The sequence below is a fragment of the Platichthys flesus genome, chromosome 9 (genome assembly GCF_949316205.1).
Source record: "Platichthys flesus chromosome 9, fPlaFle2.1, whole genome shotgun sequence".
Lineage (NCBI taxonomy): Eukaryota > Metazoa > Chordata > Actinopteri > Pleuronectiformes > Pleuronectidae > Platichthys > Platichthys flesus.
The window spans coordinates 25882531-25909491 of NC_084953.1; the positions used below are offsets into that span (position 1 = coordinate 25882531).

The 26961-nt window shown below is 42.0% G+C and overlaps 3 protein-coding genes across 3 annotated transcripts; all 3 read left to right on the forward strand.

Moving 5' to 3' along the window:
- The first annotated feature begins 8524 nt into the window (after positions 1-8524).
- On the forward strand, positions 8525-12487 carry mrpl55 (mitochondrial ribosomal protein L55). Its single transcript, XM_062396172.1, has 3 exons — positions 8525-8680; positions 8893-9082; positions 11588-12487. The coding sequence occupies exons 1-3, from the start codon at positions 8625-8627 to the stop codon at positions 11735-11737; spliced, it is 396 nt and encodes a 131-aa protein (XP_062252156.1). The 5' UTR covers positions 8525-8624; the 3' UTR covers positions 11738-12487.
- A 700-nt stretch (positions 12488-13187) lies between these two features.
- On the forward strand, positions 13188-15220 carry ndufa11 (NADH:ubiquinone oxidoreductase subunit A11). Its single transcript, XM_062396427.1, has 4 exons — positions 13188-13334; positions 13881-13973; positions 14576-14698; positions 15031-15220. The coding sequence occupies exons 1-4, from the start codon at positions 13256-13258 to the stop codon at positions 15141-15143; spliced, it is 408 nt and encodes a 135-aa protein (XP_062252411.1). The 5' UTR covers positions 13188-13255; the 3' UTR covers positions 15144-15220.
- Positions 15221-22671: 7451 nt separating this feature from the next.
- LOC133960950 (zinc finger BED domain-containing protein 4-like) lies at positions 22672-24593 on the forward strand. The gene is made up of 2 exons (XM_062395842.1): positions 22672-23027; positions 23192-24593. Exons 1-2 carry the CDS (start codon positions 22858-22860, stop codon positions 23856-23858), a joined length of 837 nt encoding a protein of 278 aa, XP_062251826.1. The 5' UTR covers positions 22672-22857; the 3' UTR covers positions 23859-24593.
- The last annotated feature ends 2368 nt before the right edge of the window (positions 24594-26961 follow it).

Below are 26961 nucleotides of genomic sequence, written 5' to 3' on the forward strand. Positions count from 1 at the left end.
TGCGTAACACTGCCCTCTACTGTCAGTTATGAAAGGTCCTGTAGCAGTCAGTTGTATTTTTTATGTCTGATACAATAATACAAATATTCCACTAATATAATCAGGTTGGTCTACTGTGAAATGTCCAGTGAGACCAGACGGCCCTAAATGGGAAGTGTGCCTGTCTTCAGACCTTCTATGGTTCATGGTGAAACATCGATTGTAAATAAAAAGGTGACATCATCTGTTACAAACAGCACAAGTCCGTCCTGGTAGAAGAATCCCTCATACATGACTCTCTCTGGGGTCTCTATGTTTTTTCCCCTATTAATGGGGTTTCTTGGTAGTTTTTTCTTACTCTTGCTAATTGATCGATTAACTGATTGATGCTAACCTGGCTTCACCATACTCTCACTGGTTGGAGGATATGTTGTTTACACCCAAAAAATATGGGTTAGTGTTAGGGTTACTGTAGCAAAGTGTGACAAATATACAAAAATAAAATAAATCAGGAAAGGGGGTGTTTGGTTCCAGAATCTTAGAACTGGGCAACTGAAGCTCCAGTTTTCATCAATCCTTGCCAGTGTACCCGACCCTTAGCATCAGCTGGGGGCCCTTCGATCTCTTCTATAGCCTCTATAGTCTCTAAAGTATATAAACGCTTCTCTCATACCATTATCTATGTTGTTATCACTAGTGGTAGTAGTCCACACATATATGTTGTTTTTAACAGTGAGTAAATAAATCCTACAAGATCTGATTATGATTTCAGATTAGAATTCCCGACATCAGTGGCAAATACTTCACATCTCTGTATCTGAAAGACATCAAGGAAGTTAAACAACTTTACATGAACTCGTATCACAACAGTCTCAGCGGCTAATGCCATTTGTCCTCACTTTTCACATCAGCAACAAAAGGTTTTGATAATCACAACTAATGAAATTCCACAACTTCTGTTATAATGATAACTGTTCATTAGATGATTATCCTAAGTTCAGTATAAGGTTAACAAAAGTCACTATTATAGGACATTTGTGAATAACTGAAACTATTGTGCAAATGATTAGGGTCAAAAGGCACTGAGCAATGAAGGTACAGGCTGGTATAAGCTATTATCAATACACTTCCCACAAAGTTAATAAAACTGTACACAGTTACAAAATGTATACTCACATTATAAGTGTAGAATAGAATTTAGACATCTCAAACATTTAATTGAACCTTCACATATATTGCACAGTACAACAAACAACAGTAGACTACACCTCAGGTTACCCACTAACAAACACACTACCTTCTTTGCTCTTGGGCTTACTTACCAATAAGCATGTTGCCCACTGAAATCAGACAAAGTCAAACTGTCCATTTTATGAATGGAAAATTTGCCTAAAACAATGCGTTGATTGATGACGCGTTTTTCAGTCCTGGAAATGTTGAATTTGGTCAAATAACTCATATTTTGTAGGGAAACCTAGGGTTAGTTGATATGTAGCAGTTTTTTTCCCCTTTATGAATATGACCTAGACATATATATGACCTAGCACAATGTGCGGCACACATCATCCTGCGGTGCACATCATCACCGCACATTATCTTGCAGCGCACATCATCCTTCGGCGTATATCTTCATCACCGCATCATCATGCAGCGCACATCATCATGCGCCGCAGGCACATCATCGGCGCACATCATCGTGCAGCGCACATCATCCTGTGGGTTGCCTGTGGCGCACATCATCACCTCACATCATGGTGCAGCGCACATCATCCTGGGGCATATCCTGCAGCTCACATTATCGTGCGGCGCCCTTCATCCTTCAGCGCACTTCATCCTGTGGCGCACATCATCCTGCGGCCCACATCATCACCGCACATCATCCTGCAGCGCACATCATTCTGCTGCGCACATAGCAGTGCGGCGCACATCATCTTGCAGTGCATCATCGTGCGGCGCACATCATTCTGCTGCGCACATCACAGTGCGGCGCACATCATCTTGCGGCGCATCATCGTGCGGCGCACATCATCCTGTGGCGCACTTCATCCTGACGCACACATTATCGTGTGGCGCACTTCATCCTGCAGCTCACATCCTCCTACGGCTCACTTCATCCTGTGGCGCACATTATCACTGCACATCATCCTGCGGCGCACATCATCCTGCAGCACACTTCATCCTGCAGCGCACATCCTCCTGCGCCGCACTTCATCCTGCGGCGGACATCATCATCGCACATCATCCTGCAGTGCACATCGTCCTGCGGCGCACATTGTCCTGCCAAGCACTTCATCGTGCAGTGCACATCATCGTGCGGCCCACCGTGCTGCTTACATCCTGTAGTGCACTTCATCCTGCAGCACATTGTCCTGCAGCACACATCATCCTGCGGCGCACTTCATCCTGCGGTGCACATCATCCAACGGTGCACATCATCACCGCACATCATCTTGCGGAGCACATCATCCTGCAGTGTACATCATCCTGGGGCGTACATCAGCGCACATCAGCGCATATCCTCCTGCAGAGCACATAGGCCTGCGGCACACATCGGCCTGCAGCGCACATCATCATGCGGCGCACATCATCCTGCAGCGCACGCACATCATCCTGGGGCGCACATTGGCACATCCTCCTGCAGCGCACATCGTCCTGTGGCGCACTTCATCCTGCAGCGCACATCATCATCGCACATTATCGTGGCATCTATTGCACTTCTGTCCGTCCTGGGAGAGGGATCCCTCACATGTGGCTCTCTCTGAGGTTTCTACATAGCCCTATGCGATCAATCAATCAATCAATCAAATTTGTTTGTATAGCCCATATTCACAAATTACAATTCATCTCATAGGGCTTTAACAGGGTGTGACATCGTCTGTCCTTAACCCTCAGCAAGAGTAAGGAAAAACTACAAAAAACCCTTTTAACAGGGTAAAAATATGTAGAAACCTCAGAGAGAGCCACATGTGAGGGATCCCTCTCCCAGGACGGGCAGAAGTGCAATAGATGCCACGTGCAGGAAAACATCATCAATAATCAAAGTCTCTAGAAGCATTGATGAGGGTGGACATCCCGAAGGACAACCCCAACATGACATGCCAAACAGTCCGGCTGCAAGCACAGTCCATGCTCAGCAACCATCTAGACCACGATCCACCATCCAGACCAGACGCCACTCCAGTCCTCAGTCACCGTCCACCGCCGCCCACCAGGGCAGATGGTGACTGCCTCCCGAACTGAAAGTGGTAGATTATTCCACAGCCGAGGGGCTTGATGGCTAAAAGCTCTGGCTCCTACTCTACTTTTAGAGAATTTAGGGACGACAAGTAGGCTTGAATTCTGGGAGCGGAGTGCTCTAGTGGGTTTATAAGGTATTAACAGCTCTTTAAGGTATAAAGGCGCTATATTATTAAGGGCCTTGAAGGTGAGGAGGAGAATTTTAAATTCTATTCTAGATTTAACTGGAAGCCAGTGTAGCGATGCTAATATTGGAGAAATGTGCTGTCTTCTCTTTGTTCTCGTCAGGACACGTGCTGCGGCATTTTGGACAAGCTGTAGAGTCTTTAACGACTTCCTGCTGGAGCCTGATAATAATGAATTACAATAGTCCAGTCTCGATGTAACAAAGGCGTGGACTAGTTTTTCTGCATCTTTTTGTGAAAGGACATGTCTAATTTTTGAAATATTACGCAAGTGGAAAAAAACGGTCCTAGAAATTTGTTTTAAGTGACTATTAAAGGATAAATCAGGATCGAAGATCACTCCCAAGTTCCTGACTGTTTCATTGGAAGCAAGGGCAATGTCGTCTAGCACAGCTATATCATTAGATAATGCATCTCTAAGGTGTTTGGGGCCAAGTATTATAACCTCTGTTTTGTCTGAGTTTAATAAGAGAAAATTGCGGGTCATCTAGGTTTTTATGTCCTTGAGACATGTTCGAAGTTTAGTTAATTGATTACTTTGTTCAGGTTTTATTGACAAATATAACTGGGTGTCATCCGCATAGCAGTGGAAATTTACCGAGTGTGTCCTGATAATGTTTCCTAGTGGAAGCATATATAATGAGAATAAAATTGGGCCGAGCACAGAGCCCTGTGGAACACCATGATTAACTTTGGTGCGCACAGATGACTCATCATTAATTTGCACAAATTGGGAGCGATCCGAAAAATACGATTTAAACCAGTTAAGGGCGGTTCCTTTAATGTTATTTAACTGTTTTAGTCTTGGTAATAAAATTTGATGGTCAATTGTGTCGAATGCTGCACTGAGATCTAACAGAACGAGGACAGACACAAGTCCCTGATCTGAGGCTATAAAAAGGTCATTAGTGACTTTTGCCAAGGCTGTCTCTGTACTGTGATTGGCTCTAAACCCCGATTGAAAGTCTTCATATATATTATTTTCCTGGAGAAACTCACACAGCTGATTGGCTACCACTTTTTCTAAGATTTTAGAAATGAAGGGGAGGTTAGATATTGGTCTGTAATTGGCTAAAACCTCTGGGTCTAGGGTGGGTTTTTTGAGTAGGGGTTTGATGACAGCTATTTTAAAAGACTGCGGTACATAACCTGATGATAATGACAGATTGATAATGTAAAGTAACAAACTATCTATTAGGGGCAGAATTTCTTTAAGTAATTTGGTAGGAATGGGATCTAAGATACAGGTTGTTGGTTTAGAACCTGAGATTAATTTGGTAAACTGATCACGGGTGATCAGAGAGAAGCTGTCTAAGTAATGGGTAGGATTCTCAGCCGTTTCTGAGATCTCTGTTGTTGGGAGGGTATTAGTGCCAACCGAGGGCAGGAGATGGTTGATTTTATTTCTAATAGTTTGAATTTTATCATTAAAAAAGGTCATAAAGATATTGCTATTTAGGGATCGAGGAATACTGGGTTCGGTGGAGGTGTGACTCTCTGTCAGCCTGGCTACAGTGCTGAAGAGAAACCTGGGGTTGTTTTTATTCTCTTCTATAAGTTTTGAATAGTAGGCGTCTCTTGCTTTGTGGAGAGCCTTTTTATATTCTTTAACACTATTCTTCCAGTCTGTGAGGTTTTCAACATTGTTGCTGGAGCGCCACTTCCTTTCTAGTTTTCTTGATAATTGTTTTAACTCATTTGTCTGGGAATTATACCACAGAGCTAATTTACTATGTTTGACATTTTTCTTTTTTAGAGGCGCTATTGAGTCTAATGTTAATCGTAATGAGTCTGCAGAGCTATCGACGAGGTGGTCGATCTCAATGGAGCTCAGGGTTTTAAAGAATTTGTTGTTTATATCTACTGCTAATACGGGTTTAAATGTAATTGGGATTATTTCCTTAAATTTAGCTACAGCACTATCAGGTAGACATCTAGAAAATGAATTTTTTATTAGTGGCATATATTCAGTTATTGAAAAATCAAAGGTTATTAAATGATGGTCTGATAGAACTGGATTGCGCGGAAGTACTGTTAAATTTTCAATTGCGACACCGTACGATAATACAAGGTCAAGTGTGTGGTTACCACAATGAGTAGGTTTGTGCACACACTGACTGAAACCAATAGAGTCTAGTATTGAAATAAATGCTACGCTAAGGCAATCTTTATTATCAACATGAATATTAAAGTCACCAACAATAATAATTTTATCGGTCTTTAGGACTAAGTTTGATAAAAACTCAGGGAATTCCTTTAAAAATTCAGTATAAGCCCTGGGAGCACGGTAAACTACGGCAAATATGATTGGCTGTTGGTGGTTCCTGGATTGGCGTGGAAGACTAAGAACCAGACATTCAAATGACTTGTAGCTGAGTTTAGGTTTAGGATTAATTGATAGACTGGAGTTAAAAATAGCAGCAACTCCACCTCCTCGCCCAATTTCTCTAGGAACCTGTGAATTGAAATGACTGGGGGGAGTAGATTCATTTAGACTGACATAATCATCAGGATGCAGCCACGTCAAAGTGAGGGACAATAAATCTATGTTGTAATCAGAGACTATTTCATTAACTAAAAGAGCCTTTTTTTCCAGTGATCTAATGTTTAAAAGACCACATTTAAAAGTCTAGGTTTCCTGTATTGTTTCAGAGGTTGTTTTAATTTGTATTAAATTTTTGTGTGGAGTTCTCGCTCTGTTATTGTTTAATTTCAATAATTTAATCGGACGGTGAACAGACACAATCTCTATGGGGTTTTGTGACTGATCCAGAGGGAGCGCAGAGAAGTGTTTAGCACTGCAGCTCTGCTTCCTGGTCCCAACTATGGGTTGTCATGTTATAGACTTAGTAATATTCCTAGATAAGAGAGCTGCTCCATCCCAAGTGGGATGAACGCCGTCTCTCCTAACAAGACCAGGTTTTCTCAAAAAAGTTAGCCAATTATCTATAAAGCCCACGCCGTTTACAGGACACCACCTCGACAGCCAGCGGTTAAAAGACAACATGCGGCTAAACATGTCGTCACCTGTTGTATTAGGGAGCGGGCCAGAGAAAACTACTGTGTCCGACATCGTTTTAGCAAAAGCACACATCGACTCAACATTCAATTTAGTGACCTCCGACATGCGAAGCCGGGAGTCGTTGCTGCCGACGTGAATTACGATTTTATTGTATTTACCTTTTTTAGTTTTAGCCATTAACTTAAGTTTAGATTCGATGTCCCCGGCTCTGGCCCCTGGGATACAATTAACTATGGTCGCTGGTGTCGCTAACCTGACGTTTCTCAGAACCGAGTCGCCAATAATCAGAGTTTGTTTATCAGCGGGTGCCTCGCTGAGAGGAGAGAATCTATTTGAAACGTGAGATGGTGGCTCTTTAATCGTGGGCTTTCTAAGTCTAGCACTATGCCCCCTATGGAACGTCACCCATCTGCCCTGGGCTCCCGGCTGCACGGGACTAGTCTGGGGACTGCTCGTTAAGGCTAAGCTACGTGCTAAGCTAGGTGGCTCCGCGGCTAACTACAACTAACGGAGTTTCTAAGCTGCTGAGCCGAGCTTCTAAGTCATTAAGCCGAGCCTCCATCCGTATCAACAAACTACATTTATTACATGTACCACTACTGTTAAGGGAGGCAGAGGAGTAAGTAAACATTAGACACTCGGAGCAAGAGAGAGCAGTAGAGCAACAGGGAGAGAGAGAAGACATCGCTGCTATAGAGCTACGAAAGTGAGCTCAGACAGAACACAGAATCACTAAGCACGATAGAATAAGGGTTGGTATGTGCAAGTGTTTAACTACAGACCGGTGATTTTAGCCGTAGTGCTACAGAGAAACAGTTGTGTTTAGCAGCGGAGCTAATTCGCAGAGCGACCACCACCAGTGGCAAGAAAACAGGAAATGACGCAGCAAGCTTACCGCAATGACGTCACACAATGCTGTGGCCTTACGAATAATTGTAATTTGTGAATATGGGCTATACAAATAAAATGTGATTGATTGATTGATTGATCGTGTGGCTCACATCATCCTGAGGAGATTATCATCATCCCGTACATTATCCTGCAGCGCACATCATCCTGCTGCGCACATTGTCCTGTGGCGCACTTCATCCTCCAGCGCACTTCATCCTGCAGCGCACATCATCATCGCACATCATCGTGCAGCGCACATCATCCAGCAGAGCATATCATCATCCCGTACATCATCCTGCAGCGCACATCAGCGCACATCGTCCTGTTGCGCACATCGGCCTGCGGGGCACACATCATCCAGCGGTGCACATCATCCTGGGGCTCACATCAGGCCACATCATCCTCCGGCGCACATCGGCCTGCAGCGCACATCGGCCTGCAGCGCACATCATCGTGCTGCGCACATCGTCCTGTGGCGCACTTCATCCTGTGGCGCATATTATCGTGACGCACTTCATCCTGCAGCACATCGTCCTGCGGTGCACATAGGCCTGCCCCGCATATCATCCTGCGGAGCATATCATCAACCTGTACATCATCCTGCAGCGCACATCATCCTGCAGCACACTTCATCCTGCAGCGCACATCATCCTACAGCGCACATCATCCTATGGCGCACATCATCACGCACATCATTGTTCTGCGCACATCATTGTTCTGCGCACATCATCCTGCAGCGCACATCATCCTGCAGTGCACATAATCCCTGGGCGCACATCAGCGCACATTGGCCTGCAGCGCACATCATCCTGTGGCGCACTTCATCCTGCAGCGCACATCATCCTGCAGCTTACATCATCCTGCAGCACACATCATTCTGCTGCGCACATCATCCTGGGGCGCACATCGGCGAGATAATTATCCTAGAAAACTGAATAATTTTTTTGATAAGTGATTGTAATACGCTTCTGTAGAAGAAAGCTTATTTTAAGTTCCTAACATATTTAGGGTGTTTTATTCTCACTTTCTGTACGTCCTATAGCGACCATTACATTATGCAAATTAGGCGATGACGTCATTTAGCGACATCTAGCGACTTTTAGGACAGCCAATAGCTACTTTCCTTACTGAGGAGTTGGCAACACTGATCAAGCGCTTGTTGTGCCCATAATGATTGTCGGAACTATCCTGCGCTGTGCTTAGTTTCGGTGGGACACTTACTTAGTGAACTCCAGGGGCTTGACCTTTGAAGTGCTTCCTGTCTGGCTGGCTGTGTGGCTTCCCCTCCAGCAGCAGACTGTGGAGACTGAATGGTCGGACCTGTCAACATGTTTCTGACGAGGCTGTGTGTTCCTCTGATACCGCGGTAAGAGCTCCATAACGTTACATATCTTACAGTTCATACAGTAGATACCATACAACCTGGTGGTGAATGTGCCTCGTGCAAGTACAGAGCACACAAACGCAGATACATGTTATTTAACCTTGTTCTCTAGTGGCGGATCCCACATTTTCTCTCTCACTCTCTCATTTTCTATGTCTATACGCGGGTGTGTGTGTGTGTTCGTGCACTCGCAGGTGTGTTTGCCCCGTGGTCACGCGGACAGTGTCCCCGCTCCACACTCACACAGCTCAGCTGGACTCGAACAGGACGTCCGTGGTGCGCTGTGGTCGACAGAGGTATGAGAGGCTGTACCCGGTGATGTTGGTCCGCCCTGACGGCTCCACAGTCAACATCAGATACAGAGAACCCAGACGCATCCTCATGGTCAGTGTCGGTCCTGGCCTCCGCTCTCTCTTTCCAGCGCTCTGATCTGTTCAATAACATGTTAATGCCTCATTGTCGGGATCGGTTTGACTGTGTTACTTGTCTTCTTTAAAGCAGGTGCTGAAAATGAGTTTCACAATGTTAAGGCACCTTATAAAGGGAAAGAATCCTTAGGCAAGCTCAATGTTAAAGTGGAAAACAGGATGCAGAATGGATGAAGGGGTGACTTACATTGGGCTGTGTTGTATCAAGCATCCACCATGATATCTTGATCGTTATTTTAAAAGGGTTAAGGGCAGACTCACTAATAACGTGTGTCGGCCACGAGTCTGCATATTCAGTGTCATGTTATAGTAGGATACCGTACATGTGTGACAATATAGGCATACACAGCTTCACAGTTAAGCTAGTGTAGCTGCCTAAAAAATCATGACTGAATTAAAAAATGTGAGAATAAAAAGCAAGAGGAGGGAAAAACAAAAAGCAAAAGCATTAAGTCGAGTTATGAATCGGTTCTTTAACCAGTTCTTGTGCTTGTACAAGACCTGGCTAACTTAACTGAAGAATGAAGAATGAATCACATGTTGTATCCTCTATGAGCTTTAGTTTGACCCACAATGTATGACTCTGATTGAGGCCACACTGTGATGGAAACTTTTGTTATTACTAGTCATAGAAAACATAGGGTCCTGTCCTGGGGCGCAACTGCACAATTCTTTGCTAATATGCCAGTGAATTGGTCAGGGTGTGAATGTTCACTGCATGCCTCTTGGTGCCTCAAGTGTCACCTATTTGTATGTGTGGACTGTGGAGGGGGTGCCAAAGTGAAACTATTAAGAAGTGGCAAACTAAACATAAAATTAATTTATAACTAGGCCCTACCACCAATAATAAAACATTAAAACATATTTTGGTAAAGAAATGTTTCTAAAAAATATTATTTATTTTTTATATGTAGCATTTCCACCTTTTCAGCACCTAACAATACATCATTAATTTACTAATATTTTTGCCTAAATGTATCCTTTATCAGGTTAACCCTTGTGTGGTGCTCATAGGATTAACCCTAACCCTTTTGATCACCCAGCCAATGTTCGTGGGTCTGGTGGACCCACCGCATTATTCGGTCTTTCAATTAATACAGCTACAACAATATATGTAAAAATACTTAACAGATGTTAACTTTATCCCAATAACAAGCAATATAAACAGCATATATGGTTAATGTTTGTCATTTACCCCTGTTAAATCACATTCATAAATAAAAGTGCTATCCGTTATTTGTGAAAAATGCAATTAAACAAAGAAACATGAATTACAATCAAGATATGTTCGGAAAAAACAAATATGAAACAAGGTTTTTCATCAGTATTGACGTTTATTTATTGAATTTAATTAGAAATTGAACACACTCATGTCAGTCTACTAACGAGCCCCAAAGAACAGATACAGTATCTAGAAATGATTTTTGAAGAGAGAACATCTTTGGAAGACAATGAAGGGGAAGAGTTTAGAGAATATGAAGATCATGTTTCTATCAATTCAGAGTCTGACAGTGAGTTTGGGTTAAAAGAGGATGAGATTGACCATCAGCCAGCTACGTAAAAAGTTAATCTGCAGCCAGTCCCAAATCCAGGCCAGGCCATCAGCAGCCAACATATGGATGACAAAAAATGATGACAATTTAATGGTCTTTTTGCACTTTAGCCACCCCATATGGCTACCAATGTAATAAGGTGCAATCAGGGTCGACACGGATAGCAGTGACTCATGTGCAGGACATCAAACCTTCTTACGAACTTTTCACTATGAAATTCATTCTGGATTGCACTAATTTGGAGGGACAGCATGTTTTCGTAGAAAGCTAGAATGAGATGGACCACACCAGTTTATTTGCATACTTTGGGGTTATTATCCGTGCTGGAGTTTTCAAATCCAAAGGGGAATCAACAGAAGCCTTGTGGGATGCCGTAACTGGCTGAGAACTTCTACGTAATGTGCAGGAATGTGGGAGCAGAGGTGATTGAAATATAAAATTTAACACTTTATGTAGACCTGGGTCCAGTGGACCCGAACATCACATATGTAATATAATGTGTGTGGTGGTGGGGGGGGGGGGGGGGGGGGGGGGTGTAAAGTGTAAAGTCACTGAATTTATGTTACTCTATATGTTCATCACAGCAAATGAGCCAAGGCCAATGAGTCTCATGTTGAAATTTTTTTTCTTTTAGCAAACATTGAAAACGGGTCCCACAGACCCAAACACCATACAAGGGTTAAACCTACACATCTCTATTAAGCTTCAGACTTTAACAGATATTAACATATATAAATAAAACAGTAAAAAAAACTTAAAATTGCACTCTGCAGCATACTGTTGCTGTTCAGTCCCAGCAGTAACCCTCTCAACACACAAAACCAGAGTCATAAGCTTCTTGTCTATAAGGGTGTTACTCCATTGTTCATGTTTTGTAAGTTGATTTGTGTCTCTGTGTGTTTTTAAAGATGCCAGTCAATCTGTCCACTCTGTCTGAAGAGGAGCGCCGAGCCCGACAGAAAAAGAGGGAAGTGAAGAAGCAGAAAAAAGAGACGCCGGTCCACTATGAAGACGATTTCGAAGCTGACAAATATAGCCAATTCTGGAAGAAGAAATGAACCCTTAAACAGTGAACTATGGCTGAGGCAACAACCCTGAAAATCCAACTCTCACTTAAAGCTTCCATGTGTCCCTGTGCAGTGTGTTTAAATTTGGTTTCATTTTCATTCCAGTAAAGGGATTCCTCCAGAAGATTCCATCAGAATACTGAAACCCAGTGTAATAATGTTTTTTTTTTATGGCACCATAAACTCTGCTATTGAGTTTTACTGTGACCATAGATTTCTTCTTAAAAATATAAAACAACCTTTTGAAGCTGAAAAATAAATCATTATCCATTTGATGAATTTTCATCAAATACACAAACTTGGTTGAATTGTTTTTGGGCCTGCTCGTGGCCTGGCCAGTGCCTGAACAACTAACGGCCTGCGGGCCTGATGCAGCCCTTCTGAGTTTTCCTATTTCCTGCAAGACTCTGGCGGATATGTGTGTGTATGTGTGTTATATTAAAACTAAGATCGTACTCTTTGCAGACAGATCCGCTCCCTGATTTTCTCTTCTTGGAGCTGCATATGTGTGCATACACACACTCACAGATGGCGTGATCACAACAAACACTTCGCTGTTGAAGTTAAATGCGAATATTTAAGAAAAAGCTGAAATAAAAGCTGTCTGTAGGCCGAATGATGATGTTAGTTTGTCATAAATCTGGTTAAACTCTTATAAACTTGTATAAATTACATTTGTGAATTATCTTGTCTCTTTGCTGTATTATGCTGTGTGAAACAAAGTGAATGATCATTCTTTAATTTCAAATTTCACTATTAAATAATCCCATTACATATTAACAATTTGGTATAAAACTAAATAAAATGTGCAATATTTTGGCATACCCCTGGACTCCTGTAGCTGGTTTGTTTTTCCCAGTGACTGATTACTCGTATTCTTGTGGATGGAAAGTCATGTCTGCTCTGAGCTACTTCAATCAGAGTTAAGTCTCAGTTGATACTGTTAATCTATATTCATTTTCTTTTTCTACATTTGTTGATATGGACCTGTCGGAAAAATTTGAATTTAGCTACTTGATATCATAGTAAAATAGCCTTGATACAGGCTGTTAAAGAAGACGGAGGTAGCAGTTTGTCACCTTCCTTCTGGTTACACTGACTCTACAGATTTCATTGGTTATGGAGGATCTCTGTACCTTCCTGGTAATTAAGTAATTATGCACATACATACTGAAACAAGAAACGTATACAAGAAAGTATCATCCATTAAAAATGGCACAAACCAGTATTAGGTATAAAGGGCTATTTTATTGCATATAACAAATGGAGGAAACGTATTGACCAAAGGAAGCCAAATAAGGAATGTGGTTTTAATTACAGAAAGTCATTTAACTAACCATGAAATGTGAAAAAGTATATTTATTCTTATTCTGGCTTTATTCAAGTCTTCCTACTCCATCCATTAGGTGGCGGTAATACAACATAAACCGGGCCGCTAGCCGACAGAAACATACGAGCGTATTACATGCGAAACTTCCGTAGTAAGTGTGTGTCCTTGCTAAAGCAGAAATGGGCTACTGGGACGTTCCAGAGGGCACAGGCTGCGTTGAAAAAACATGGATAACCACCAAACTGGGCACAGCTCTGGGTAAATATCCGTTATAATTAAACCAGTATTGAGCCGTGCAGGTTGTAGATGTAAACGCTCGTTTTGGGTCGTGAATGCAAAGTGTTGAACTAGCGTACAGGCTAACGAAGCTAGCAGGCTAGCCTGGTGTTCCAGTTTAACTGGTGATCATGGCAACTGGGGAAATGTTGTCTTTATTCCAGATGTTTCTGGTCGATTGCAGAGTGCAGACTCCGTCTCATCAGATTTAGACATTTTAAAGCCTTTGGATTTCTAGCACTGAATTTGTTCACGTTGATGGCATTACCATGTTCATTGTAGAAGAGGAAATACTCTTCCATACTTTAAGCCTTTCATGCACAAACTATGCAAGTCGTGTTATATTTGTGTGCAGTTGTATGATCTAGTTAGTGAGACTGAGTCTGACTAATAATCCAGCTGTCTATCACTGACACTTTTCAGTGTGATGCTTTCTACATGACTATAGTTTCCATCGTCAGCCCTGTGTGACCTATTGTTGATTTCAACCTTGTTAATGTGTGTTTGTCTTTGTCTGTACTTCTTCAGGCCTGGTGGGTTCAGCCTATCACATAGTGGCATTCCAGCCTGATTCTGCGTTGGCAGCAGTGCAGAGGGCGACCAGCACGACTGTCACCTTGGGTACATTTTGTAATTACTCATGTAAAGAGCTGTGAAGTATTAAGTGTCGTGTTTCTGATCATAAGAGGTCCAATTCCACTGCAGAAAATCATGGAGATGACCGATTTCTCCTGCTGATCCACTGATATTATCCAGTAATGTAAACATTAGAAAGATTAATTTAATTTTTTTAAATGGGCTTGTCATACTCCTGAGCTGTGAACTCAGCAGTAACAAATGTTCCTTTACTCCACCTGTTTTATTGTTATTTCTGTTCTGGAGTTCAGCGTACTCAATTCAAAATTAAAGAATAACCAAGGTTAATTTGAGCTGTATATGAAGAGTGTAGGAATAAAGAAGAAGAAGACAAAAATCGTTTGCAAAGACTTGATGTGTCTGACGTCAGCACATGCTTAGTTCTGTAACTACTAATTCTCTGATTCTTTATCAGTTCAGTGATTGTGGGAATATTATGGATTAAAACAATGTCTGTTATTATTTATATAGACTTGCAGCACTATCCCAAAATGAAAGCTGGAAGGAGGTACCTTATAGTTTGATATTACATGTACATGCGTCAAACTTGATAATGCTGATATTTCTGTCTGTCTGTGTTCTATCAGCCACCATGGGGGCTGTTTTTGGTATGGCGACCTGTCTCACTGCTCAGGCCCGTGAAGCTCCAGATGACCCACTTAATTACTTCATTGGGGGCTGCACCTCTGGAATCTTCCTGGGAGCCAGAAGTAAGTATCTGATCACTCACTGCAGATCACGTCAAGTATGTATAGTCAACGGAGTGAGGGAATTTAATGAGGGTCAGAGTTCAATGAGGCTCACCTCAACTTCTTGTCAATGCAATGTGCGTCTTTGAAAGCAAGATGTCGGTTTTGTTTATGAAATGTTTCAACACACCAGCAAACAAGCTAAGAATACATTATTCAACCAAATTGACCAGAAACAAATAGACTGTTATAAATTATTTTTTAGTAGTACTGGTATTTCCGGGTTTATTTTAATCTATTTCATCTTTTACCTAAGTGAATCCATATTGTCTGCTCTTTGTGTCCATATCCAGCCCACAGTGCTATAACGGGTACGTCAGCTTGTCTTGGTCTGGGAACACTGGCCTTCTTCACAAAAGTCAGCAAGGTGGAGGGATGGAGGCTTGTTGGACCACCCAAACTGTGAGGATCAAGATCACTGTAAAATAACGTATATGCTGTAAAAAGAGTTCATGAAATAAAGTTATTATGAAAACGATAAAATATTCAAGTCAGTGCACTTGATTTCATCTATGTTGTTGAAAACCATACTGGTTTAATCCCTTGAGCATCACCATTTAGGGAAGTTAAATAATTGGAAAAGTTAAGAAATCTAGATATTTACAATAAAATAGACTTATGCCTTTATGGTTATGAATGAATATAAAGCACACGTGTGATGGTATGTCCTGGGCCACCTTTTGGGACAGACTGCACCTTGAAATGTAGATCATAGGCTATTTGAGCGGTCAACAGATAGTTACTGAACTAATTGTGTGTTCTTCTGTTCATAATTTTATATTGGGATCAAAACTGGAAAAATACATCATAGATTTTTCAGAAAACAACAACCTGCACTAGTCTATATTAGTGAGAAAATGAGGGAATGCTATGAAAATTGAAGATCTATGTCATCAAAAGAGCCATCTTTATTTATGAGAGCTGGATTCCAAGACAACTACCTACAGATTGATCTTGTATCTAGGTAAGCATCAGAGATTTCAGACTCAGAATCAAGACCAAAAATTGCCTCCACATTTTCTTCATCCTGTTCATGGAGCAGTATCTTTATGAACATTTCAACTGTAAGTCTGAAATGATTGCGACCAACCTTCTGGATAAAGTAAATCAAAAGCATATTTTCAAATGCATATCAATCAGTCTATTAAGTATATACGGTTATATTCTGCCAGAAGGCAGCCAGGAGAGGGCAAATTAGCTAAATTTGTTCTTCAACAGGTTCATTGCACAGCACTCATATGTCCCCCCACCATACTCCCAGACTTCACACCCTCTCTGCCCCCAATGCTTCTGCCCTCCCCAACTCTAACCCCCACTGGTGTGCTCCTTGGACATAACCCCCTCACCATCAAAGTGCTGCTCCTCCACTGAAGGGATTAACATCTTCCACGTCCCCCGCCTGTCTGTGAGAACTGGCCAGGTGAGGAGACAGCTGGAGAGCTTCATCGATGCAAGGCCTTAGGACCAGACAGTGTCAGCTCTAGGGTTCTGAGAATCTTTGCCATCAGGAGAAGATACTGGTGCTGTGGAAAACATCCTGCCTGGTTCCAGACCCCAAGAAGAAGACTCCATCTGGCCTCAATGACTATCGACCAGTTGCCCTCACAACTCATGTGATGAAGGGACTGGTCCTGGCCACTCTCAGCCCACAGATGAAATCTTAGCTGGACCGCTCTACAGTTCGCCTACCAGTCTTACCTGGGAGTGGATGATGCAACTATCTACCTGCTGCAGCCAGCCCACTCACATCTGGATCAGGCTTGTCGCACAGTGAGACTCACGGGACTGTACTGTCGCCCTTCCTCTTCACACTGTACACCTCTGACTTTCAGCACAACTCTGAGTCATGGCACTTGCAGAAGATCTCTGATGACCCTGCAGTGGTTGGGTGTGTAAGTTATGGCAGGGAGGATGAGTACAGAGCGCTGGTGGACAGTTTTGTGGAGTTGGCCTGTAGAAATCATCTGCTTCTGAAAGTGGCCAAGACCAGAGAGATGGTGATCGACTTCAGGAGGAAAAGGGCTTTTCTCACAATTCTCACCTCTGATAGTTTCTATCCACACCAAAAATCTCAGAGTAATCCTGCAATAACTGTGAACTTGTTTTGTTTTGCACATATTATATTTATATTCATTTTTATCAATCAAATTTTATTTGTATAGCCCATATTCACAAACCTCAATCCTCTCATAGGGCTTTAACATGATGTGATATCCTCTGTCCTTAACCCTCAACAGGAGTAAGGAAAAACAGCTAAAAACCCTTTTAACAGGGTAAAAATAACGTAGAAACCTCAGAGAGAGCCCAGGATGGACAGAAGTGCAATAGATGTCAAGTGTACTAAATATCAAGCAGTCCTGCTGCAATCATAGTCTATGGTCAGCAGCCAGCAAGATCAGGATCCACCATCAAGATCGGATAACACTATAGTCCACAGTTATTGTCCACTGCTGCCAGTTAGGATCCATCATCAGCTGCCTCGAAGGTGAGCAGGAGAATTTAAAATTCTATTCTAGATTTAACTGGAAGCCAGTTTAGCGATGCTAATAATGGAGAAATGTGCTCTTTTTTTCTTTGTTCTTGTCAGGTAACGTGCTGCAGCATTTTGGACAAGCTGCAGAGTCTTTAACAACTAACTGCTGGAGCCTGATAGTAATGAATTACAATAGTCCAGATCCGATGTAACAAAGGCATGGACTAGTTTTTCTGAATCTTTTTGCGGAAGGACATTACTGATTTTTGAGATACTATGCAAGTGGAAAAAGGAGGTCCTAGAAATTTTATTTAAGTGACTATTAAAGGACAAATCAGGATCGGAGATCACTCCCAAGTTCCTGACTGTTTCATTGGAAGCAAGGGCAATGTCGTCTAGCGCAGCTATATCATTAGATAATGTATCTCTAAGGTGTTTCGGGCCAAGCATTATAACCTCTGTTTTATCTGAGTTTAATAAGAGAAAATTGTGGGTCATCCAGGTTTTTATGTTGTGATGGTCAATTGTGTTGAATGCTGCACTGAGATCTAACAGAACGAGGACAGACACAAATCCCTGATCTGATTCGATTAGAAGGTCATTAGTGACTTTTGCCAAGGCTGTCTCTGTGCTGTGATTGGCTCTAAACCCAGATTTATAGATTAGATTAGATTCGATTAGATTCAACTTTATTGTCATTGCACAGTACAAGTACTTATACAACTAAATGCAGTTTAGTGTCTAACCAGAAGTGCAAAAAAAGGAGTTAAAGTGCAGAATATTGTGCGTATATGAAATGTAAATAAATAAGATATGTACAGTAGCAAATATATATGGAATAATACAGTATTGACAGGTATTGTATGATATAAGAACTATGAGCAGTAAATAAAGGAAATAGTACAGTATTAACAGCTTTTGTATGATATAAGAACTATGAGCAGGATAAATATATAAAAATATATAGATATGAATATACTATAGGTGTATATATATGCTAGTCGGGGAACGGAGGACCCTGTAGCGCCTCCCAGAAGGGAGGAGGGCAAACAGTCTGTGGCTGGGGTGAGAGCTGTCCTTGACAATGCTGCGCGCTCTCCGCAGACATCTCTTGCCCTGGACAGCTGCAATGGTGGGGAGTGAGGAACTGGTGATGCTTTGGGCAGTTTTAACCACCCTCTGCAGTGACTTCCGTTCCGCAACAGAGCAGCTGCCATACCATACTGAGATGCAGTTGGTGAGGATGCTCTCGATGGTGCAGCGGTAGAAATTCACCAGAATCTGAGGAGACAGATGAGCCGTCCTCAGTCTCCTCAGGAAGAAGAGACGCTGGTTGAGGTGTTGAGGGTCCAAGAGAGGTCCTCAGAGTTGTGGACACACAGGAACTTGAAGCTGGTGACACCCTCGACCTCCGTCCCGTTGATATGGATGGGGGTGTGTGTGACGCCTTTCTTCCTGAAGTCCACAATGAGCTCTTTGGTCTTCTTGCTGTTGAGAGCCAGATTGTTGTCACCGCAACACACCGCCAGGTGCTGGACCTCTTCTCTGTAGGCCGACTCATCGTTGTTGCTGAGGAGGCCAATCACCGTAGTATCGTCTGCAAACTTGACAAAAGTATTAGTTACATATACAGGAATGCAGTCATACGTGAATAGTGAGTAGAGGAGAGGACTTATCACACAGCCTTGAGGCACGCCGGTGTTCAGGATCAGGGTTGAGGAGGTGTGGTTCTCTAACCTAACAGACGGGAGTATGTTGGAAAGGAAGTCCAGTATCCAGTTGAAAGTCTTCATATACACTCCTGATCAAAATCTTAAGACCAGTTAAAAAATTTTATGAATTTGCATTTTGCACTGTTGGATCTTAGGAAGGTTCTAAGTAGAGCTTCAAAATACAAAAAGAAGAAATGGGAACAAGAGACCAAAAGTTGTGAGCAGGCAATTTATTGAAAACAACAATTTAACTCAAATAGGCTGTTCATCAGCTGATCAAAAGTTTAAGACCACAGCCTTTAAAAGCCAAAATCTGTGCAAAAATTTGGATTCCATGTCATTTCCTGTCAAGTAATCACACTGTGAAGATCTCTTGATGGCAAAGGCAAAAAAGCTCACCGTCTTTGAACGTGGAAGGATTGTTGAACTGCATAAACAAGGCCTCTCACAACGTGCCATCGCTGCTGAGGTTGGACGAAGAAAGACAGTCATTATGGATTTCTTAAAAGATCCTCAGGGTTATGGAACAAAAAAATCAAGTGGTAGACCCAAAAAAATCTCACCGGCGCTGAGCCGGAGGATCCGAATGTCTGTCTGTCAAGACACGGGACAATCCTCGTCCCAAATTAAGACCATTACTGGTGCTGACTGCAGCCCAATAACCATCAGACGGCATCTGCGAAGGAAGGGCTTCAAAAACAAGAAACGTCTTCAAAGGCCACGTCTCCTTCAACGCCACAAAATTGCCCGTTTAGATTTTGCAAGGGAGCACCAAACATGGGACATTCAAAGGTGGAAGAAAGTTTTATTCTCTGACGAGAAAAAATTTAACTTTGATGGTCCTGATGGCTTCCAACATTACTGGCATGACAAGGAGATGCCACCTGAGATGTTTTCTACGCGGCACAGTGGAGGGGGCACCATCATGATCTGGGGTGCTTTTTCCTTCAATGGAACAATGGAGCTCCAGGTTGTGCAGGGGCGTCAAACAGCAGCTGGCTATGTGGAGATGTTGCAGCGGGCATCCCTCATGACTGAGGGCCCTCGTCTGTGTGGTAACGACTGGGTTTTTCAGCAGGACAACGCTCCAATCACAATGCCCGTCTGACCAAGACTTTTTTCCAGGAGAATAACATCACTCTTTTGGACCATCCTGCGTGTTCCTCTGATCTTAATCCAATTGAGAACATTTGGGGATGGATGGCAAGGGATGTTTACAAAAATGGACTTCAGTTCCAGACAGTGGATGCCCTTCGTGAAGCCATCTTCACCACTTGGCGCAACATACGCACTAGCCTTTTGGAAACACTTGCATCAAGCATGCCGAAACGAATTTTTTAAGTGATCAACAATAATGGTGGAGCTACTCATTACTGAGTCAGTTTTTGACCCTTTAATTTCTGTTTTAGGAGTTTTTTTTTTTTTTTTTTAGCGGTGGTCTTAAACTTTTGATCAGCTGATGAACAGCCTACTTCAGTTAAATTGTTGTTTTCAATAAATTGCCTGCTCACAACTTTTGGTCTCTTGTTCCCATTTCTTCTTTTTGCATTTTGAAACTCTACTTAGAACCTTCCTAAGATTCAACAGTGCAAAATGCAAATTCATGCAATTTTTTAACTGGTCTTAAGATTTTGATCAGGAGTGTATATAATTTTTCTGGAGAATCTCACACAGCGGATTGGCTACAACTTTTTCTAAGATTCTAGACAGTAAGGGGAGATTAGATATTGGTCTGTAATTTGTACAAACCTCTGGGACTAGGGTGGGTACATCACATCTAACAGTCATATTTATTTATTTTGGTCATGTTTCAAACAAATAAAACTTATTTTGTTAATAACCATAATAACTAGGGTTAGCTAGCCAGAAAAGAAGCTAGCTAGCTAACAGCTAGTTAGTATTGTACATATTTCTCTTTCCCACTAGTAATAGATTGCATTAGATGTGCAAAAGCAGCTGTGTGAAATGAATTGTAAGGGTTCCCCAGTGATTATATACTGTATGGGTCATTTTGGACCCATGTGTTTTAAAGTGATCTAGAAATACAAAATTTACATTTGTTCATAAAGTTAGAAAGAAAACAAGATATTTAATGAATACTTTTTTGATTTATATATTTCTCAAAGAAACTAATGAATGAAATAACACAGGAAAGGAACACGGGTCATTTTTGACAAGGGTTGCCAACCGTCCCTTGAAAAACGGATTCGTCCCGTATTTAAAAACAAAAGCACCCGTCCCGTATTGAGCTGAAAAGGGACGCTCTTTGTCTCGTATTACTGTGAGATTTTTCTGTGTGAGATTCATCCTGCGGCACACATCATCCTGCGGAGCACATCTGCCTGCGGCGCATATCATCATCACCGCACATCATCTTGCGGCACACATCATCCTGCAGCGCACATCATCCTGCACCAAACATCGTCCTGCAGCGCACCTCATCACTGCACATCATTGTGCTGCGCACATCATCCTGCGGCGCACATCATCCTGCAGCGCACCTCATCCTGCAGCGCACATCATCGTTGCTCACATCATCCTGCGGCGCACATCATCCTGTGGCAGACATCATCTTGCGGCAGACATGATCCTGCGGCGCACATCATCCTGTGGCAGACATCATGGTGCGGCAGACATCATCCTGCTGCGCACATCATCTTGCGGCCCGCATCATCTTGCGGCAGACATCATCCTCCGGCGTACCTCATCCTGCGGCTCACATCATCCTGCGGCTCACATCATTCTGTGGCGCACATCAAAGGAGGAGGGTTGGCCCTAGAGCTAGAAGTTCCACCCCACATAAAAGCCTTTTCATTAAATTTGATATTCTAACTAGGGCTGGGCAAGTTAACGCGTTATAATCGCGTTAACTCATCAATTATTTAACGCCGACAATTATGTTATCGCGCATTAACGCAGGTTTGATTATTTATTGTATTATTTTGAAAGTCAGGCTTTTATTTTCTGAAAGTCTGTTGCTGACTGCTGCGAAACCGGAAAAGAAAAGAATTGGCGGATAAACAAGCATGGATAAGGGTACGGATCTTTTACATGGCCATTTTCATTTTAAAGTTCTTCCAGGCGGCGGAGTCAACAGAACCAAAGTAATTTGTAACCACTGCCAAGTTGAATTTTCTTATCACCGGAGTACTTCCAGTCTAAAATATCACCTAAATGCAAAACACACTGTTGATACTAGTAAATCATTCAACGAAACAGAGAGTGGAGCGAGGCTTCGGCAGACTACGTTAGATGCAGGGAGGAGTATAGATAAACAACGTCAAGAGAAGCTAACAAATGCTATAGCGAAGTGGATAGCTACAGACTGCAGGCCGATCAGTGTTGTGGAAGACGTCGGTCTGAGAAACATTTTGAGAATCGCAACAAATGACAGCAGGTATGAGATGCCCTCAAGACGCACCATCACACGAAGAATACACGAGTTGTATGAAAAGGAGAGGACTGCTAAAGCGACAACTTTACAGCGTGCACCCGCTGTTGCGCTCACTGGGGACTACTGGACATCACTCGGTAACCACAATTACCTCGGAGTTACAGTGCATTATATTGATGAAAAGTGGGCGCTGCATTCACATGCTCTGACTGTGATGAAAACACAGGAGAGACATTATGCTGAAGCGTGCGCGGGACACTTTACTGACGTTGCACAGCAGTGGAATGTGTTAAATAAAGTCACCACACTTTACGATAGTGCACGAAATATGATCGCTGCTGCGAGACAGCTGACTTTTGATCATGTCCCCTGTTTCGCGCACAGTCTCCAGCGTTCTGTCACAGTATCTCTGCATAACAGTGCGTTTGACAATATCCTGGCCAAGTGCAGAAAGGTTGTGGGGCACTTTAAACATAGTCCAGCAAGTGCAGCAGAATTAGAGCAACAACAAGTTGAAAATGGACAGAAGAAGGAGTCGCTAATGCAGGACGTTCAAACCAGATGGAATTCTACTCTGGACATGATAAAAAGCATCCGCAGAAACGAACAGCCACTGAGGGACGTCCTCACCACAAACACCAAGATTGTCATGCCAACTACAGCTGAAATGGACAAACTGAAGAGGTTGGAAACTCTACTGGAGCCTTGCAGGTATGTTTTACATCATATTTCTCACTCTCCTGTCTGAGTGCATGTAAGAGAGAAATAGTGTAAATGTGTAAATGCAGCATGAATATGTAGAAGTTATTTTTTCTGTATACTGTAAGTGAATGCAATTTATTTTTGACTGAAGTGGAGTTGATTTTCTGTTGCAGATATTTGACTGAACTTTTGGGAGGAGAAAAGTATGTCTCCTGCTCTGTGGCTCTGCCTGCTTTTTGCCATCTGTCCCGGGTGATGGAGAGCTCAGATGATGACCCTGCCTACGTGACCAAGTTCAAGACTACATTCAGAAACGACATGGAGACACGCAAGGGAAATGCCAACATTGCATATCTGAGGATTGCTACTGCATTGGACCCTAGATTCAAGGACCTCAAGTGTATACCCAGAGTTGAAAGGAGTGAGGTGTGGGCCTCAGTCACCAACTTAGTCAAGAAACAGAGGGTTATTGCAGAGAAACCTAGGGAAGAAAAAAACTCAGAGCCACCAAAGAAAAAGTTAACCCTATTGGCTGTTTCATCTGAGTCTGATTCTGAACAGGAAGAAGACTCAATTGAGAACAGCGTGTGTCAATACAGAGCAGAGCCCGCCATCAGTTCAGACTCCTGTCCATTAGAGTGGTGGTCCAAACATGCAGGCTCACACAGCAGGCTGGCCCCCTATGCACAAAAGTACTTGGCCACACCGGCAACCTCTGTCCCCTGCGAAAGGTTGTTTTCTCTTGCTGGTCATATTGTCCAGAAGAAGAGAGCTTCTTTATCATCTGAAAATGTAAATAATCTTGTGTGCCTTAGCAACTGGCTTAGTGCAGAGGAGTAAAACACATCAAGTTTTAGGAATCTACAAACTGCACTGAAAGTGTTTTCTGGTTCTTTTATGAACAAAGGGAATCCAGTATAAACATGGACTTTACAGACTAGTCCTGCACAGTTAATGCAAGCAGTGACTTTTTTGGTGCATCACCACACTCTAACATTAATGCCCTTTCAGTGGCAATAAGCTTTAGTTCTGTGTTTGTTTTGATAACATTGTTTAAGTTGAGATTTACAAAAAGTATTTATTTAATTTAACTGCTACTATATAAAAATGCTGATGTTAAGTGTCTGTTTGCACAACAAATGTTATGGCACTTTAGTTCATATGGCAGTACATTTAAAAAAACAGTGTCAAGTTCTAGGAATTGACAAACTGCACTGAAAGTGTTTTCTGGTGTCTCACTCTAACAGGGATATTTGGTACTAGACTGGTTATGCTGTTCCCTGAAGAAAGTAAAATGTTTCTGCTGTTACCACAGAAATTGCCTGTTTTAATGATATGATTGTGGCTCAGGATTTTGTGGCCAGTTTTTTTCGTTTTCATAACGAAGAGGATAACATTAATGCCCTTGCAGTGGCAATGAGCTTTAATTTTGTATTTGCTTTGATAACATTGTTAAGTTGAGATTTACACTGAATATTTTATTTAACTGCTACTGTATTAAATGCTGATGTTAAAAGTGTTTGCAGAACAAATGTTATGGCACTTTCGTTCATATGGCAGAACGTCGGAAATAAAAGTGCGCTATACACTACTTTTTAATTCATTATTGGATTTTGCGTATACAAATGCGATTAATCGTGATTAATCAGGGAAATCATGCGATTAATCGCGATTAATATTTTTAATCGTTGCCCAGCCCTAATTCTAACATTTAACAATACACACAAAATCGATTTTTGTATGTGGGTCTAGATACAGCATTAAAGTCATGAAGTTATTTTGAGAAGTGATGGCCTATTTAAATGGCAAGATAAAAAAAAAAAAAAACGAATCAACAAAAGAATACGGAAACCTATTGCATTCACTTTTATTTTTTATTTTGTTTATCCCAGAAAAACAGAATAATTTTTTTGTGAAGTGAATGTAATGCGCTTCTGTAGAAGAAAGCTTATTTTAAGTTCTAAACATATTTAGGGTGTTTTTTTCTCACTTTCTGTTATCGTATATTTGATGCAGCCGAGAGGTCAATGATGTTGTAGAAGTTGTTGATGATGAAGGAAGGATTCCGGGGACCCAGTAGTTTCAGTGTAACAAAGTTTATTACAAGAAATTACAGGTCGGGACGGGCATCTAGATACCCGGAGACACACAGCCAATAGTGAAAGTCTGACGTGCTGGGGTCTTACACACATTTATATAGGGAGTTTGGTTCCACCCATGACTTCAGGTAAAACACATCCCACATGGGATTTCTGACTAAATAAGGGCCTGTTTCTGTGTCCGAACATGAAGACACACAGGTCAGGAACATTCCTTCTTAACCCATCCATTAGCTGGTCAGAGATAATTCCCTAATTCAAAAGTAATCCCAAAAAGTCAGAGTGCAAATAACCCAAACACCTGGAGGACTCTCCGAGAATGTCTGAGAGTCCAGAAGTATATAAGCCTGTCTTTGTGTTTAAGACACGTCCCAACATGGTCTACTCTAATGAATATACACGACACTGTACGTCCTATACATTAAGGAAATTAGGCGATGACGTCATTTAGCAACATCTAGCCACTTTTAGGACAACCAATAGCTACTTTCCTTACTGAGGAGTTGGCAACACTGACAGTGAGATCAGAGCTCGTTCACCTGAAGCAGCCGCTCACTGACTCACCGGCTGCTTTTTAACAGTGGAACCAGTGAAAACACAGAGTTTCTCTGGTCTCAGCCGCTCAGAGATCAGTGCCGCAGCTTCTTGATCAGAGCAGAAGCTGCAGTTGGTTTCTACCAAGCTTCAGTATCCAGAGGTGTGGACTCGAGTCAGACTCGAGTCATGAATTTGATGACTTTAGACTCGACTTGACAAAATGTAAAGAGACTTGCTACTCGACTTGGACTTCAAAATCAATGACTCGTGACTTCACTTGGACTTGAGCCGTTTGACTTGATAAGACTTGCTCCTTTCCCCAAAACACAAAGATTAAAAAGTATGTTATTAAGGAGCGCTCTGTATCTGTCATCGTGTTTGTGTGCGTCTGTGTGTGCAGCGCCGCCGCTCCCAAAACGCGCACTACGCGCTGTGCGTCGGGCACCAAGTCCTGAGGGGGCACCAAAAAAAAGCAACTGAAAAATTATCATAGTTATTATAATTATGTAGCCGAGCGTTTGGTTGTATCATAAGTCCGGCTTCAGCCGACAAAGGACACGAGAGCAGGTCATGCGCTCGGGACAGCACACCCGTTTATTCTCCGTTCATTTTACAACTTCACTCATCACAGCACCCACTTCCTTTAAAACCCCTTTCAAAATAAGAGTCACTACCAACAACCCACTTAAAACAGGAAATACAAATCAACCCTCAACAATAACGTCATTAAATAAATTAGCTTACAATTATAATGCCGATATTATTTCAGTATAGAAATATTAGGTACCTTTTAGCCATGTATATCACAAAAAAGGCAGAACAAGAGATATATTAAATTGCTCAAAAAAAGTTAAAGAAGATTGACTATTCTTGTTTGTACTTATTGATGATTATTTAATGTAATCATAGAGGAGTTATGCTTAGGGCACCAAAATGGCTCGCAGGGCCCTGACATATAAAAAGCACAACCCTGTTCATTGTTATGTTCAAGTATTTGTTATGTTTCTCGAAACATAGCAAATGAAGAATATGAAGTATATTCTTGCAAAATATGAGTTAAATGTTAAAAATGACTGGTTAATAGTGCAATAGGGAAGTGCAATGTTGGCACAATTTTTTTCTGCAATTTCAATTGCACTTGTTTTAATAAATAAATAAATACAGATTTTAAAAGCATACATGATCTGTGTAAATATATTATTACTCAGTGATCAAAAGGACTCGAAAAGACTCGAAACTCAAACTGCAGGACTTGGACTTGACTTGAGACTTGTCAGTCTTGACTTTGGACTTGACTTGGGACTTAG

Coding starts and splice junctions, on each gene's coding strand:
- mrpl55 (XM_062396172.1), top strand. CDS start 8,625: ATGGTCGGACCTGTCAACATGTTTCTGACGAGGCTGTGTGTTCCTCTG. Junction 8,681..8,892: donor TGTGTTCCTCTGATACCGCG/GTAAGAGCTCCA, acceptor GTGCACTCGCAG/GTGTGTTTGCCCCGTGGTCA. Junction 9,083..11,587: donor AACCCAGACGCATCCTCATG/GTCAGTGTCGGT, acceptor GTGTTTTTAAAG/ATGCCAGTCAATCTGTCCAC.
- ndufa11 (XM_062396427.1), top strand. CDS start 13,256: ATGGGCTACTGGGACGTTCCAGAGGGCACAGGCTGCGTTGAAAAAACA. Junction 13,335..13,880: donor CAAACTGGGCACAGCTCTGG/GTAAATATCCGT, acceptor GTACTTCTTCAG/GCCTGGTGGGTTCAGCCTAT. Junction 14,699..15,030: donor AATCTTCCTGGGAGCCAGAA/GTAAGTATCTGA, acceptor GTCCATATCCAG/CCCACAGTGCTATAACGGGT.
- LOC133960950 (XM_062395842.1), top strand. CDS start 22,858: ATGCAGGACGTTCAAACCAGATGGAATTCTACTCTGGACATGATAAAA. Junction 23,028..23,191: donor ACTCTACTGGAGCCTTGCAG/GTATGTTTTACA, acceptor TTTCTGTTGCAG/ATATTTGACTGAACTTTTGG.